Genomic DNA, 14520 nt, shown 5'->3' on the forward strand with positions numbered 1-14520 from the left:
TGTCCATCATCTCTCCACTGGTCTGTATTGTTCTTGGATTTTACTGATAGCTGTATATCAAACCTGTTCTAAATTACCATCAAACAATTTGCAAAAATCGGCCATCTATTAGAGCTGACTTTTTAAGCATTGACAAAGAAAAATTGCATGGGACTATTTTAAACTGGTTGCTTAACACCAAGTACTCTCCAGTGAAGACAATATTTAGAAAACATTACGTTGATTCCATTTTGAAAGGTTATCTAGCTCAGAAGCCCATGACATCTTCTGTTATTCTTTCTTGGTGGTAATAGTGCACTACAACAATAATGTATACAATACATAAAAGTGTATTTTTGCATATACATTAACAGCAACAGAAGTGCATAGCACGTGACCAAGATTTAAGAAACTGTTCTTTCTGTAACATTGATGAATCAAGTTCCAGGCGAGATAGTACTGTTTCTTGGAAACGTTTTCTTCTATTTACCAGTTATTCAAGATCTTCAAAATGTAACTGATGAATTGAAACACTCAACATATACTTACACTGAGGGGCAGAGGTTCTCACATGCTTTTTAGAAAAAAAGGGAAAAAAGAAAAAAAAAAGAAAAAAAAAAAAAAGAGGGGTGGATACTACTCTTCTGTATGCCATTATTTGCTCCAGTGTTGCTACAGTAACTTCAGTAGACACACTCAATATTTATACTTGCTTAATTGAGAAGTAACCCTTTCGTTTGTCCTGATGAAATGACAACAGAGTAAAAATAGGGGAAAAGAAGGCACAGTGTTTCTGCCAGAAACAATGGATAAGGACTGGAGGAAAGAAATCTTTGAGAATTCATGGTGTTAAAGCATTTAAGGAAAATGAGAGGATATACTCCGATGATTCTTCTATTAGTTACCTGCTGAAGGAGAACGAATGCTGGGGTACATCTTGCTATACTACATGCAGTTCGAAATATTCCAGAGAAGATGAACTCTATGTACATACACCGTGATTCCATAGCTTAGAAACAGATGGTCAGGAAAAGCAAGTATACATGAAAATTGCCTTTACAGTAACTGGTTAGAACACTCACCTATCTGTCTTCTTTACCAGTTGCCCTACAACTGTTGCACATGTTCGCAGAGAGATACATATTGATTTGACCAGTCTTACCTTCTTTCAGCATGCCAACTTTTAGACACTTCATGAAGCGGCAGGCTTGGCAGGACTTGCGTCTGCGCTTTGTGATTTCACATTCATTCGTTGCTGGGCAGCTGTATTCTATGTTACCTGTAACAGAAATTATAGGAAAAGAGAGGTATTCAGAATCGCTGACTAATCAACACAATGGATATACAAAGTACTCATACAATTGCTGTTGTGTTTAATTTTGGAATATAACAAGAGTAAACTGTGCTACAGAAAGGAAACACCTTTCAAGTAAAAACAAAAAGCCAAGTTAAAGGATGAACTTTTTTTTTATTTTTTTATTTTTTTTTTTTTTAAATCTAGACAGCTGTATGGGGGAAGAAAAAACACAACCCCAAACCCCCACAATGTGAGTCTGTTTCTGGCTCCATACATGGACCCTAGCAAAATCCTTCACATAGGTTATTCTTGCTGGTAGGATGAGGAAATTCTGTCATTGACTATACCAAGCAAGCCACATGCTCAGGCTCCTTGCCAGAACACTCTTCATTTCTTTTTTTTTCACCAATTTAATCAGTCTTTGTCTACAATACAAAAAAAAGACTGTTGTGCTTTATTGCACAATCAACTGTAACAGGTACTATGAGAGAGCTTTGCCCTTCCCCTTCCACAACAGCAGGCACAGTGTATCAGGCAGGGCTCACCAGCATTGTTACCACCACACCTAACACATTCTACAGCTGCCAGGTCAGATCTCTCAGCCAGGACATCTCTCCTTCTCTCTACAGAGTTCTTGTACCAAGAAGCATCAGAAATAGGATCATTCCTACCAAACTGTCAGAATAACAACATGGGGGAGATGTTTGCCTCTGCCTCTCCCAACTTTCCTTAATGCTTAGAACAAGCTAGACCCTTAAGTGTGAGCCCTCCTGGGCAAAGCAGTGCCTCCATTTTTTTTGTTACTGCTTAGTTCATATTACTTACCCTAAAAAACATGGGAGGGGCGGGGGGCGAAGCCTAAAAAAAGCCTGCAACTGAATGGGTAAAATACATATGAGTAACTTCCTTTACACTTCTTAAAAATCACATCTTTGGGTATTCAAGTCCAAATGGGAGAACATCTGTTCTCTTTTGCCCTAGTACCACTGCATTTTCCATAAAACAGCTTAGCTCAGCTTATTCAGCTGCCCAGCCATGCATCCTATTGCCCATGACTACATTCAGTATGACAGACTTTGCAGCAGTCAGAAGTTTCACCAGGAAACTGACTTTTAAATAAAGTATCTTCCCCATCAGCCTGTCACATCTTGCTTTAAAGGTATTTCTTTATTTTCTAACCCTTTCCCCCTGTGATTAAGTGCATTAGTATCTTAATGAAAATGCATTCTGTTTATTGCCCTCTTGGGAAGCAAGAGGTCATCACACCAAATGCATAAATTGTCATCAGAGGCAGTCCGAGCATAATTGCAATTTTGCTGCTCCATGTTTGCTGCACTCAGGGTCCATCAAAGTCCCCTGAAACATGCGCAGGTTCTAATAATTAGCATAGAGTCTGCCTGGGACCACAGCATTGATGAAATATTTCAGAGTTAATCACACTTTGTAAACACTGATTTATATTGACTACCTTTCTCCAGACTGATGTGTCCTCATTAAATATCACATTAGTGGATTGCAGGATTGCACAAAGACTCAAATGCTCAGCAACTGCTAATTCAACAGGAAATTATACTTAAACCACTTATACCTATTGAAAATTGGTTAAGTATTTATGATAAAGGAGGTCTGCATGGTACAATGTATATACTAACAATATAACCAGCATACTCTGCATGCCCTTTTCAGGCCTGTGCAGGCTTTCTTCCTCCTGAACACTGCTGCATCACCGACTTAGCAATGCTGGTGGGTAAAACAGATTTTGCTGTGCCTGAACGCTACTGGCTCTTGTTAACAAAACTCAAAACTTCAGTTTAGTCCTCTTCCCCTTTCTTAGCTCCTGAGAAGAAAGCTATTTAAGAAACTGAAGGATACAGCAGGCAGGAAATTCAGCGCAACAGCTCCTGCAAAACTTCTTTCCAATACACATTAGCCGAGTTAGGAGATAACACTTCTGTAAGGATACATAGGAAAGGGCGGTAAAGGCAAGCTTTAAAAAAAGATTCATATTATCCTCTCACACTCTAACAAGGCATTTTTAGTGAGGTACAACCACTACACAGGGAGACCTTCAAAGCTTTCCACAAACTGTATTTCATTAACTTCATCATATTGTAGTAATAAATATATTGCCAACCCTATTAAAAAAAAAAAAAAAAAAAAAAAAAAAAAGAAAAGAAACAGGGAATCAGAAATACTCTGCAGAACATCAAGGAGATTTTTACGCAAGGTCAGCAAAATCAAGATTGAGATTACAACACAGAACTTCAAGCAGCAAAGCTCTGGTCCAAGGCAAGTGAAGCACTCCCACTGCAGCCAGAGCCCTTGTGCACAGATGACAACAGTTCAGATGCCAACGCCAAAGCTAGTATTCAAAATCAGAAAAATATAAGCAAGATTGCTTATTTCCCTAAATAGAGACTTCTAATCTATACCCCAACCTTTCAAGTTTGTGCAAAATCCTGTGAAACATGGCCAGGGTCTGTGGCCTGCAACACATTATGCACCGACAACCTAACATTTTTCCTGCAAATTCTTGCCACCTAAAAAGCTCCAGAATGAGCTGTTATTCTAGTCACTTAGTTTCCAGTTCTTTATCTTAGAAGGGGAATCTTCTCCTATCTATTTAGAGTACTTTAATGAATTATACTCTACAACTGATATTAAATCTTAATTTTTGATGTTAGTAAATAAACTTGAAAGATGGCAGCAAGAGTTCCTCCAATGAACTCAGCAGAATTACAGCAACTGGATTTATTGCTGCAGCAAAGAGCCACATCTTACCAATGGCCATAGATGGTTCCCCTAAAGTGTTTCAGCTTTCTAGAATATGGCTAGACTGCAGTAAGGGTTCAAGAAAACTAGTATTTTGTCACCACTCCATACATGAATGCAGTACTTTATCAAATATTCTCATGGATAGACTTCATTTCTGACAGTGAGCTTTCCTTAAAAAAAAGAAAAAAAAAAAACCAACCCAAAAAAATCAAAAAAACCCACCACAACGTCATGAATTTTGCAATGGACACTCAAAATGCATTTTACCTAGCACTCAAAAGTATTAGTGGATATATTTTTACTAAAGATCTACATCTACTGTATACTGCAGGTCATAAGAGTTCTCACAATTTCTTATTTATTTCTAGAGTTCTCACAATTTCTTATTTATTTCTATACACTAAAAAAATAAATAAATAAATTATTTTAAGAAGTGTTTGGGAATCTGTACAATTTCATAGGTGCACTACATCCATTTAAGATGCTCAGATCCACATTTGATTTCAACGAGGAAGATTCAGAAGGAGGCCTGACCATTTAGTTGTCAACTACATGATGCTAGTGGCTGAAAGTGAGCAGCTAGTAAGAGTATGTAAGTTGAGTTTGCCCAGTCCTGTCAACAGCTGGAGAGGTGGCTGTGTTACACAGTGAACAAAATCAGCATGGCAGCTCTGAGTCTTCAAACTGGACTGACAAGAGCGATCGAGCAATTCATAATATCTCCTGGCTGGTTTACAGAAAGGACTGGGCTCTGATTACTTATTTCAGAGTCTTTTGTACAATTAGTTTGCAGGCAATATAATTTTCTCACTTACTCCTTAATAGAATTGTGCAGCTAGCTGGCTGATAGAGTAACAGCGTATATGTAAAACTCCTGCCTGAAGTGCCAGGGAATAATTTGTATATTCCTTTCAGCAGCGTAATGGACTTTTACAGTTTGGCAGTTAAAGGGCTGAGTAATGTAAACTAGTATGACGTTTGAAAATAAAAATATATGTCAAATCTTCACTCCCCAAACACACTGCCAGGTGCTATAATAATACAACAGGATTTATGCCAGCCTGAGTCCCTTTTTTCTCCTCACGCAATGAGGAATGTTCATTTAAAAACATTCCTTTTTTCTACTAATTTGTTAAATTTTATGATCTCGGTCAAAAAAATGAGAAAATACTACCAACACATGGTGCCTATCAAGTGCAACTGACTCACTAAAAATATGATGCCCTTTGATCATGAGAGAGCAGGTGAACTGCTAAAACTTACACTGCGCAACCGGCTCTGGGGTTTTAGATGCTTCAGACTGTCAGATCTTTACAGCTCCAGGTTAAGCGGGCCAAGATATTAATTTTTCCATCTCACAGATGAGGTTTGAAGGTTACCTGTATGAGATATGGAGTCACTGTACAATTGTAATGGTACAGGGACTTACTCGATGGCTTTACAAGCTAGGCAATCAACTGGACTCAGCCAAGATGCTTGAGACCATTTTGGCCATTTCTCGCACAGAATTGACAGTAACACTCAAGGTAACAGAAGAGCAGTGAAAACAATGACAAAGAAGAGGCCACTGAGATGACTGGACCTTACGCCTTGACATCTGATCCCAAACGAAGGTGCTGTCATCAACAGTTACAAGTTTAGAACCTCACAGATATCAAGAGGGCGAAGCTGGCTCTAGAAAGTGGCTCCAGGCTGTGGGACAGGCTGAAATAGGGATCTCTCTTCCAGAAATACAAGAATAGAAGCTGCAAATAGCAATTGTCCACAGAAGCTTTATTTCCCTTTTCCCACTGTGACGTTAGATATTCTGACACTAAGATGTAAAAGGATTGCTATGAGCTACTGGAATATGCTCAGGACATCTTTGGAGAAGTAAAAGACATGAGGGAGGACTGAGACACAGGGTGAAAATGTGCTTGGGAAGAGCAGCCATGAACCACTCACAGAAGCAGAAGGAATGCTGAAGATACCAGTGTTGAAACTTCTACTGTGTGAGAATGTAGATCCAGAAGTGGGGGGAAGGTAAAAAAGGCAAAAAAATAGAGGAATTAATTATTCCTTCAATGTAGTAATTTTATGCTACTATCAGCTCATGGAACTGTATTTCAGTATCTCTTTATTTATATTCAATAATGCCCCATTTTTCTCCCAAACTTTCTCTTTTAGCTTCTGTAACCTAATACCTTTTTTTCAAAAGCTTGTATTTAAAAATCAAGTGTTCTCATTATTCTTAATAGAGGCCTCTGCATCACTGGATTTAAGCCTTTCTGCAGTAAGGTTGACCCCAGGCACCACCTTCATGCTCTGTTTTCCAGGGTGACAGACCCAAAGGAATACACCTGCTTCTCTGTGGACTGGCACGCATGAAAACTCTGGAAAATGAAAAGTAGCCAGGATTACAGCCATAGATCATCTGGGAATTAATAAAACACAAGTCTTAGAAAGAGACAGAGGAATCTAAGCCAACACAGGGAGCGAATTACAGTACATCAGGTCACACCTTGATATGTAATCCAACCAGAACAGAAACAAGCAGCTCCTGAGAAACCGAGGAGAAATAGGTGCTATCAGAAATAAAAAGCACCAACAGGCTAACTTAGGAAAAGAAGAATAAAGAGAAAGTCCCAGATGGGCTTGTATTTGATGTTTATAGAACTTAGCAAAGCTAAACGGAGAAAAGTAAAAATATTTTCTCTGAGGTTAAAAATTTCAGTTCCTGCAGACTCTGCTCCCTACTTTGCAGTCAGAACTCAACTGAATTTGAGTAAATATTTTCACAAGTAAAAGTGCTCTTATCAATAAGGTTTCAGAAATGGGGTCAGGTTGGAATGAGGTTGGACTTGAACCTAGCTGAATCCAGTTTGGGCTGACAAATCCTTAGATGGATTCACTTGATACTGTAGATAGCTCTATGAATTATAGACCTATGAATTCTGCTACTTGTCATCTGGAGCTGATTAAGCCTGAAGTTGACTGTATTCACAATTTTTCACCCAGATGACTTCAGAAACAATATTGCACACACAGAGTTACAGAATGTTTTAAAATGTGGTTCTTAAATGCCTCAAATATTTTTTTAAGATTACAGGACTCTGTATGAAGGATTATGCTTACGTGTCTGTTGCTTGTGTTGCCTTTTCTGTCACAATAAGAAACTAATGAGAAACGGCTGGTTTTTAAATTACTCTACAGTGTAAGATGGTGTTTGACAGAGGGAAACAGCCAGCTTAAAAGTGGATTTTAAAGGAAACCACTATGTTGAGTCACATAAAAGAAGCCAGTTTACTATGTTACTGAGTTGTAATATGCTTATAACTTCTAAAATGCATTTCCCAATTTCTTTTTCTTTTACTCCTAGAAAACAACATGAATGCAGAATTGAAAAAAAAATTTAAAGGTGATGTTGGTTGCTCTGACTGCACGACATTTTTGCCTCAGCCTCTAACTTTAGGTAGATGGGTTTCCAGCATCATAAAACCCACTATAATTTTCAGTATAAGGCTGATATTAGGGGGTGTTGAATGACACCTGTTAGGGCCCAGCTACCTTTGATTCCCACTGGAGTCAACTTCTTTGTCTTCAACAGAAATGAAGGGCATTTAGGTCATCGTAACAGAGAATCAGTGCTTTGAAGACACAAATAGAACTGAACCCCTGCTGCCTGGGAGTCACCGAAGAGCTATCCAAGTCAGAAAGACCAAACCATCTACATTTTATCCTTACTGGTATTTATCTGGGTCCGGTTTGATACATCCTACCAAGGCAGCATGGAAAATTGTCATTGTTTGTTTATGAGTACACAGAACATTTCAGTCTGTAAAGCCACAAACCAAATTACTTTCACAGCAGAGAAAAAAAAAATTAAAAAGTTATAGAAAGATTAAAATAAATCACTGGCTAGCTGAGACTTCATGTGTCTCTAGTTTCAAACTACACAGAGCTTCGTAAGTGGGCTGGAAGCTTTCAGTTTATAGGAAACAGAGACCCAGACCCAATTATAATGGCATTGCTACATACACACTGTACCAGTACTACTTGTAAACCACATCTCTTTCTGAGTGATTCTGATGAGTTCGAAATAGCTATGCACAAATCAGGATGCTCATTCTTATTCTCTAATAATCTAAATGCAGCATATAATTAACAAGGCTGTAAGGAAAGCAGTGGTAGTAAAAAGGATAGAACCACCTGTATACCTTTAAACTTCTCTCTGATTCTCAGATTTCAGTGTATTTATATTTTATTGCCTCATCTTGTTTGGCTGCCATAGTTACACAATGACATTATGACAGAATAAAAGACGTGTTGGAAGGAATGAAAAAATATTCACTCACTAGTTTAATTGGCCCATAGGTACAGAGAAATCGGGGAAAAGGGAAGATATCTATCATTGCTTGCTTAAAATATTCTTTGAAAGAAATGCTGATGCACAGACTTTCACTTATATAAGGAAGGTGAATGATTTAATCAGGTAATGATGGATTCAGGTGACATTTAGTGCTAGGTTCACTGGAGGGCTGCCATCTTTGCGCCAGAGCCAAGGTCCACAGACTATTGCACCAAGACACAAGCCTCCACACTATCTTTCCATAAAAACGATAATCTTAGCTACCAGTAAGGATGCTGAAAAGCCATAAAATCTTACTTAATTTGCTTTCACTTCCTCCACAAAAATGATGTACCGTATTATAGGAGTCAGCTTTGAGAGATGCAAATTAACCTTTGGAAGCCACTTCTGTCATGTGCAACTTCGAATCAAACTTTATGTTGCCCATTTTAAATGTCACCTTTCTGAATTTACATAGATAGTTCTAACTTGCCTAATTTAAACTTCCTGATTTATATATATATATAAAAATATTTATTTACTGTAAAGCATTTGTACATTTACAGGTCAAATTAGCTCAGTAATGGGTAAACACTCTAGAGAGGGCTGAAGAGCCTGAACACTAAAGGAATTAAGAACAACTCTGGGTAACTAAAAAAGGCGAACAAAGTACAAAGCACTGCCATCTATCTCCTAGTTTAGGCAGGCTTTGAAGACCATAGGAACTCCATTACCGCAGAACTGTAGAGCTGAAGGTTCTTAGATGATCAGCATAAAATGAGATAGCAGACTTGGTCTAGTTCACATAATGACCAAAAAGACAACAGAATTCCCAAGATGGAATATTTCTTGTTGTGTTAGGAGACATGGATAAGCAACAAATCTCAGGGATAAAGCTCTTAAATGAGAGCGAAAGTATGATTGCAGGGCTCCTTACTACCAATTGCTTTACTCACCCTGTGTATAAACAGGAGATTGCCTCAATACTGCTCATCCAACAGTTTTTCCTTAAAAACTAAACACATAAACAAAAAACCCAAAGCCTAGGAACTACAAGGAATATTAAATGCAAAATGTTTTAGCTTTTGTGGGGAAAATTCAAACACTGTCCAAGGAAATAATAAGTAAGGTAACACATTTGCAACAAGCCTTACCAGGAAGGCAACATATCAATACCTACACATTTCACACTGCCTTTTCATGCTACTCTAAGGAGTGCAAGGACAACAGTCCTCAAGATTTGGAGGGAGGAAGTTGTCTAGATGCAGGCCATTATTTTACAGAGATGAAGGCTAAAATAAAACAAAATAGTAAGCTATCTTTGAATCTGTAAGTCCTATCATCCTTTTACTGAAAGCAAGAATATAATTTCAATCCCCTTGCAGAAACATTTAAGTTACAGGCACTGAGTAATTACATGTTATTAATGAAAAATGTGTACTTACTAGTCTTTACGATAACTGAGCAAATAAAAATTATGAGAAAAGTGTTTACACTAAATATTCACTACAAAATACCTGGTAAGTACGAGGTCTCTGTGCTGAACATGAGACTTTTGCACGCAGCTGACAACTGCAAAATCTATTTTTTTCCCTCTTTCTTTTAATGAAAGCTCAGAGTTTTCAAAATAATACAGTGCACAGCAAAAACTGTGGAGAGACCCTAAAATCAATGGACCTGTAACTATTTTTAGACATTGCTATTTTCTACTATCCCTGATGTTAAGCCAATTTTGGGAAGATTTGGCTGTGTGTGTTTCTGTGAGACATTCGCAATCAGCCCCCACGTAAACTATCCCAGAAGCAAACTAAGAGCTGCAGCTGAATGAGTCCTAGGCTGAGCAGAGAGAACATCCAGTTCTCCCATCCCTTATATGTCACAAAAGGGGCAGAATATCATTAGATTCTATTGTGACCTAAGATTATGCTGATTTTATATATTGAACAGGGTTTTTTTGGTGGGTTTCAGTTTTTTAGAAGTAATTTCTTGTTTCTATTTTTTTTAATATTGTTGATTTTTATCATAATCTATGCATACTTTGCCACACTCCCAAATGTATTTATGTGCTATGTTAAAAATATATATTCAAAAAAGCAAAATCACTCCTCCTTGTAATTCAAGACAGGGTCCATTTCATTTCTTTACTTTTAAGAAAATTAGCGGGGATTGCAAGAGGCAGGAAGAAGAGAAGAAATCAGTCAGCCAGGAACGGACTGTTTTAGACTACATTGCTGTCATCTGAAAGGGATTGATGATCTCCATTACTCTTAAAAACAGGTGTATACATTAGAGCAACACCTGCCTCACGGAAGTGGCTACTAGGTATCCTGTGATATTCACTTCTGTCTTATACAAGATGCTGGTGTACAGATACCGTGCTGGCTTTCTGAACAGCTGCCTCTGGCTTTCACCTACTGAGATTTCAAAAGACCCCTTTGAAATGGCAAGAATGGAAAGACTCCCATTGACTTAGTCGAAAGGACACCAGGCCTGACACGAACACAAGATGTGCTTCATAATCTAACTTTATCAGCTCAGCCTTGCTCTTACTGAAGTCAGGGCAGTTTTGCCCATGATTTCAACAAGAGTAGCACTTCAGTTTTACAAGTCTGAGCTAATTTATTAACTGATGAATGACAAACACAAAAAGTTTTGAAAGTCAAATGTTCTTTTTCACTGAATCTATAAATTAAGTACCCATCACAATTAAATTACTAGCGTTTAAAATAAGCAGTTCTTTGAGCCAAGATATATTATCCTTACATATGCACAGTTACAGTATTTGACTCTTTAAACAGTCTGGTTTACTACTCCGTATTTATAAATTTCTTGGGGGTTTCATGTTTGCAGTTATGTAGTAATCAACTTATTTTAAAAGCAAGCAGAGAAACTATGTGATATGAACCAGGAAGTGAAATGGTACAGGGAAGAATGACCTCTAGGAAACACCGGGACCAAATTCAATTATTTAGAGCAAAAAATCCTCCAAGGAATTATCCTTCATGCAAGCCTAAAGGCAGAATTTGCCCATTCAGAACATGAGCAGTACCTTTTTCTTATATATTTCTTGTCACCTACCGCAATCCATGGTTCGATTCACCAAAGTACATTGTTTCCATTATTTTGGATGGTATCTGAAAACTCCTAGTAGGTGTGTCAGTTCAGTCAGCACTATCACTGAAGATGCTACCATGACATTATGATGGTAACATACTTCCTATTCTTAGTTTCTTCATTGTCGCTTTTCCATGGGATGGTTGGGTTTGCCTTACTGGCTTTTTTTTCCTTTTTTTTTTTTCTTTTTCTTTTCTTTTTTTTTTTTTTGTCTTCACCTCTTCACTGCACTGTCACCTGCTAATGCAGCTAGCACTCTAACCATACTGAGACATTTTGCACAGCTGCCAGTTCTAACTTGAGCTGTGTAGCCAAGCCCAGGTTGCTAATCTGGAGAATGACGTCCCTGTCTTGTGCTTCCATGCCCAGAAACTTGCTGTCGGTGGTGTGGTGTAAAATTGCAGTCTACCTATTACTGCCAGGAGTCAACACTTGAATCAGTTGTTTCTGTGGCATTTTTCAATGCTCAAAATACAACTAAAATAATCTTGCATCATTTCAGTTCTGTAGGACAGCTATTACATAGCAAGTAAATACTATTTATAAAAAGAGACTTGCCAGCTGAAGTTGGTGCTTGAACCTTAGCAATCACAAAATGCAAGCTGCTTCAGTGGAAAACCTTTTTGAGCTTTTCTGAAAATGTTCTTGAAAGTGAAGTGAAATCACCTACCTCTTTTTTTTTTTACTTTTTCCAAAACAAAGACTTGAAATGTACATACTGTTTCTGCATATGAGCTCATTTTACATAGGAACCCAGGCCAGTAGGAACCTCCACAGGAATGTTTGTTTACTGGTTGCAAACATTGTATCAGTCAGCTCCATTAGAACAAACAAAGTACAATGTTTCTTTTTAGTGGCTACATGGCCATAATAAAATGGGAACTTCCTGCAGGGAGAAGGACCACATCCCACAGTAACAACATGGGTAAGAGCAGAATAAAACGGCCATTGCCTCAGCAATGGATAAATTAAAACATTCATTATTTTTCTTATTAAGTTTACATTAAATATGAAAGAATGATATTTCAGAGAACTTGAAGAAATGTTTCAAATTTGGGGTTACATGAAATTACAACCTGAAACTAACTTTATATTCCTTATCATCACTCATTTTTAAAAAGAAAAGTATACCATCAGATTGCCTGGTCTTTCCTGACAATTTCAGGTCCTCAACATCTATGAAAATCAAGCAGGTTTATTGAGGAGCTTAAATTTGGACTTAGCAACCCAATTTTAGTCTCTGAAGTTTGAATTTAATTTAATGTGACACTATATTCCTGTACAGGCCAAGCCTAGCCTCGTGTTCTTTAAATGAAGCACCTTCAATTTTATGTGAAAGGATGATATCTAAATCAAAGTAGAAGGTTATTTTGTCTCCACTGGTTCTGAAGCTAGAACAAGTGGTCATGCAAATTACCCCATTCATTCTAATTTATGCCAAAATATGTGGCATATTTGTAACAGGTATCAAGAGTAGATTAGTACAAAGTACTGGGCAGAGACCAAAAGCTGCCAACTTACTGTCCTTACAGTGTGGTCTTACAGAGATATTTGTTGAACCTGTGTTCAGGAACAATTAGGGCCACTGTGTATTGTATGGGTGAAAGACCAATTATTAATACACTGATATGCACAAAGCACGTCTTCATTGCATTTTGTTCCAATTTTAAATGCACTGGTGCTTTAGCAAAAATAAATTGTGGCAGAAATCCAGTTTAAGTATGGCAGTGGTGTAACTAGGAGCAAAAACCCAAACACAATCCCTGTGTGCCAGCCACAAAGTGTGTTCGAGAGGCATCCATGACAGCCTTCAGAAAACAGTTTTCTTCACAACAATCATTTAAGGGAATCCATGAGAAACTCATACACTGTAGACAAATCTGAACATGCACCGGATGGCTCTAGTATTTTTCTGTTTTTCATAATCAAAATAAATGTAGCAGTGGGCTTAACAGAACAGACAGATCTCCTCAAAGAAGCCCAAAGTGGCTTTTCCATGAGTAATGTGTGTAGGACCAAACACAACGACAAATGAAAAGGTACAGTCAAGGACCATACTATTTCACTTTGAGGAAAAGGAATAAAAGAAGTTCAAAGAACAACCAACCTTGAATTGTCCTCTTGAAGAAAGCCTTGCAGGCCTCACAGGAAGCCACTCCATAGTGGTACCCCGATGCAATGTCACCGCACACCAAACACAGTCTTTTGGGCATCGAGTTCAGCATATATTCACACTTGGTCTGTGAATCTTCAGCGATGGTACTGGAGCAGTCGTCATACCGTTTCCTGACCGGCCCATTGCCCCCAAGCCCTGTGGCCGAAGGGTAGAGGGGAGGTGAGTCCAGCCCGTTCTGATGTCCATTCATGGTGGAACTGTAGCTCCCGCTGGCGTCTGAGGAGCCACCGGGGCTGTGGTGGTTGATGCTGTCCGTCAGAGAGGCAGGGCTCGACGGTTCCGTCTTGATGTACGACGAACAGCTAGAATCAATGTGTCGATCTTTGCTTGACATTCTGCAGAGAAGCCTGTAGTGGAGAGAGAGAAAGAAGAATCTGTGTATTAAAGGCAGTGCTCTTTAAGGCTGCTCTGGAAGGGTTAGGGACTGCACATCATTCATTCATTAGTCAATACCTCTTGTTCTACATGAAGGTAATCAGCATAAGGGCATGACAGAGCTTTGTCAAAGCTCCAGACAGGCAGTAAACAAAAACTTTAAAGAGACCAAATCCGTCTGTTGTCCCCTCCACCTGCCCTCTAGGCTGTGTGTCAACTTCACATCAATTCTAAATTCTGAACTTGTCATCTAGCCAGTCAAAAAACTTTAAAAATCTTCTTAGATGACTTGGCTATCAAATGCCTTCCTTTTTCACTAGTACTTCCTTTCTGTAAATTCTGTCGCTATCAGGAACAAATATTTCCAAGTTTGATCACATAAATGTTCTGCTCTGTAATTAATATTTGTCAAGTCACTTGGCAGAAACATGTATCCATCCACTATTGATCTGATCCCAGAATTGAAGAGCAAGTCTC

The 14520-nt window shown here is 38.3% G+C and overlaps 1 protein-coding gene across 17 annotated transcripts in view; it reads right to left on the minus strand.

Moving 5' to 3' along the window:
• The window catches only part of ESRRG (estrogen related receptor gamma), a 396844-nt gene that overhangs the window by 104973 nt on the left and 277351 nt on the right, over nucleotides 1–14520 (minus strand). For all 17 annotated transcript variants that reach the window (XM_040612414.1, XM_040612409.1, XM_040612411.1 and 14 more), the window contains 2 exons: nucleotides 13600–14015; nucleotides 1142–1258 (listed from right to left, as the gene is read on the minus strand). In XM_040612414.1, coding sequence (XP_040468348.1) covers nucleotides 1142–1258; nucleotides 13600–14015 — 533 coding nt within the window. The remainder of the gene's footprint in view (nucleotides 1–1141; nucleotides 1259–13599; nucleotides 14016–14520) is intronic.

This window comes from Falco naumanni, chromosome 12 (genome assembly GCF_017639655.2).
Source record: "Falco naumanni isolate bFalNau1 chromosome 12, bFalNau1.pat, whole genome shotgun sequence".
Lineage (NCBI taxonomy): Eukaryota > Metazoa > Chordata > Aves > Falconiformes > Falconidae > Falco > Falco naumanni.